This window comes from Cricetulus griseus, chromosome 3 (genome assembly GCF_003668045.3).
Source record: "Cricetulus griseus strain 17A/GY chromosome 3, alternate assembly CriGri-PICRH-1.0, whole genome shotgun sequence".
Lineage (NCBI taxonomy): Eukaryota > Metazoa > Chordata > Mammalia > Rodentia > Cricetidae > Cricetulus > Cricetulus griseus.
Window position 1 is genome coordinate 94,703,242 of NC_048596.1, and position 2,936 is coordinate 94,706,177.

A 2,936-nucleotide genomic window follows, 5' to 3' on the forward strand; every position below is an offset into this window, starting at 1 on the left:
ACTACCTCTGGTAAATACCCTATAGCAGAGAGATGCTAGCATTACACAAAGATAAGAAAAAGGCATAAAACAAGAAAGAAACATTCACTTTTTTCACAGACACCATGATGATATACCTCCAGATAATCCCAAATAATCCACAGAAATTTATGATGATAATAATAAAATTTATCAACGACACTAAATGCATGACATATACCACTCAATTGTTTGACTTTAAAAATATATTAATGTCAATGCAGGCTATGGTGGTGCATAACTTTAATTGTAGCGCTAGAGAGGCAGAGGTAGATGGATCTATGGTTTGAGGCCAGCCTGGTCTATAGACCAAATTACAGGATTGCATGGGTTACATAGAGAAATTGTGTCTCATAAAAAGAAAAGAAAAGTAAACAACAACCCCCCCCCAAAACAGACGTGTGTGTGTGTGTGTGTGTGTGTGTGTGTGTGTGTGTGTGTGTGTGTGTGTGTGTAATATCAATTTTATTTTGGGTACATTAAATTTAAAAAGAGCATATAAAGATCTACTCCCTGCTGTACTTAGGAAAATTGACATCCTCTTGAGTTTCAGACTATGATGGAAGATAAATATAGTTAGGAGACAATTGCCAGTGGCTCAGTTAGTGTCCTTAGCATCCAGATATAGCTATGTTTAGGCTATTCACACCCATACAGGTGGGAGATTACTATTCCCTGGAGGTTCACTCATGCACACATATACAAATTCACATACATGGAGAGAGAAAAAGGGAGAGAGAGGGAGAAAGAATAATAGAATAACATGTTCCTTCTGTGGTTGCCTCTCAAGTTCTCAATAGAGGTTTTATTTTCCTGAATGCTAAAGATGTGAATAAGACTTCACCCATGGATAATTGTTTTCTTGAGAAACATCGCTAATCTTTAGGGTAAGCATCAGATTTATACATTGGGGTTGTATTCTTCTTCTGAAAGAAAAGAATACAGGGTAGAAAGGATGGTAAGGTTAAGATAGTCTTGTCTCTTAACATTTGAAAAAGCTCAATGGATCATCTTGGAGTCTACATCACCATGTAATTTGCATACTTTTCACTTTCAATTACGTGATTGGCATTTGACTTCTAAAAGGTAACTCCAACAAGGGGTGTTTTAACAGAAGAACTCTTGGTCAAACAGAACATGTCAACCAACAACAGCAGGTATGAGTGAAAATATTTATCTTGTGCAAGTATGGAAAGAAAAAGAATGCTATATATTTATCCCAAAACTTCCAATTTTAATATTGTCTTTCTTTTCAGAGAACTGCTTCTCTTCCACAGTTACTATATAATTATTTCTCAACTATAAGTGTCCCTCGAACTCATCTCCTCAGTCATTATTGTTTGAATAAAAGTATAAAAGTATAAAAAACCATGGACACAAGATGTATGAACCACATGCAAATAAAATAGGGAAGCACATATAGTCAAAGAGAGAATGATGCACAAGAAAGAGAAATTAGCCTTTATTGGGAGGAAAATTGCATTTATTGCATAGTCTGTGATCTTTAGGGATATTTTCTGTTACAGAGAAAATTCTGGAATCCTCTACAATGAACTTCCAACACTCATGTCACTTCTGAATGGCAGCAGCCTGACTCCAGCTTCTTTTATCCTCCATGGAATCCCTGGTTTGGAACAGGTGCATTTGTGGATCTCCTTCCCACTATTTACCATGTACAGCATCGCTCTTACAGGGAACTTTGGACTCATGTATCTTATCTACTCCGAAGAAGTCTTCCACAAACCTATGTACATCTTCCTAGCCCTGCTTTCCTTCACAGATGTGCTCATGTGCACCAGCACTCTTCCCAACACTCTCTGCATATTGTGGCTCAATCTCAAGGAGATTGACTTCAAGGCCTGCCTGGCTCAGATGTTCTTTGTGCACACTTTCACAGGGATGGAATCCGGGGTGCTGATGCTCATGGCCCTAGACCGATACGTGGCCATCTGTTACCCATTGCGCTATGCCACTATCCTCACTAATGTGGTCATTGCCAAGGCAGGGATGCTCACTTTTCTAAGGGGTGTGATTCTTGTCATCCCATTTACATTCCTCACCAAGCGCCTGCCATACTGCAGGGGTAATGTCATCCCCCACACCTACTGTGACCACATGTCTGTCGCTAAAATATCATGTGGCAATGTTCAGATCAATGCCATCTATGGATTAATGGTTGCCCTCCTCATTGGGGGATTTGACATCCTGTGCATCACAGTCTCCTACACCATGATCTTACGGGCAGTTGTGAGTCTGTCATCAGCAGATGCTTGACAGAAGGCTTTCAGCACTTGCACTGCTCACATCAGTGCCACTGTCATCACCTATGTCCCAGCCTTCTTCACCTTCTTTACACACCGCTTTGGGCGACATACCATCCCTCCCCACATACACATCATTATGGCTAATCTCTATCTACTCATGCCTCCCACCATGAACCCTATTGTGTATGGAGTGAAAACAAAGCAGATAGGAGAGACTGTCATTCGATTCTTGTTTAAAGGGAAAGAAAGTTCTTCTCAAAAAATTTAATGCACACTTTAAGAAGTCATAGTTCCCTTAGCCTGCTTTTGGTTAAACAAGCAAAAAAAAAAAAACACACAAAGCTTTAGTCTGGCTGTAATAAGTGCATGCATGTGACTCAGACTCTTCTATCTGTTTTGAGCAACTGCAATCATGTTCATGTAAGTAGAAAACCTGTTCTGAATCCAAAATCTCCTCCTGTTAGCTTTCTGTGAGTTCACTGTGTTCAGTCTTGATGGACAAGTATTGTTCTCCCGAGTTACAATCTCACAAACATTACAGTAGTCTTTAGATCACAGGCTTAGAGTTGACTGCTTCCAAAATAATGGCAATGGACAATATGTTGCCTGTCTTCAGCAATTTTTGTGCTTATTTCCTCATCTCAACTTAGTGTT

At 39.6% G+C, this 2,936-nt stretch overlaps 1 protein-coding gene across 1 annotated transcript; it reads left to right on the forward strand.

Moving 5' to 3' along the window:
• The first annotated feature begins 1,584 nt into the window (after positions 1–1,584).
• On the forward strand, positions 1,585–2,550 carry LOC113838640 (olfactory receptor 52N1-like). The gene is given in 1 exon segment (XM_027434232.1): positions 1,585–2,550. A coding segment is annotated over 1 exon segment (966 nt).
• The last annotated feature ends 386 nt before the right edge of the window (positions 2,551–2,936 follow it).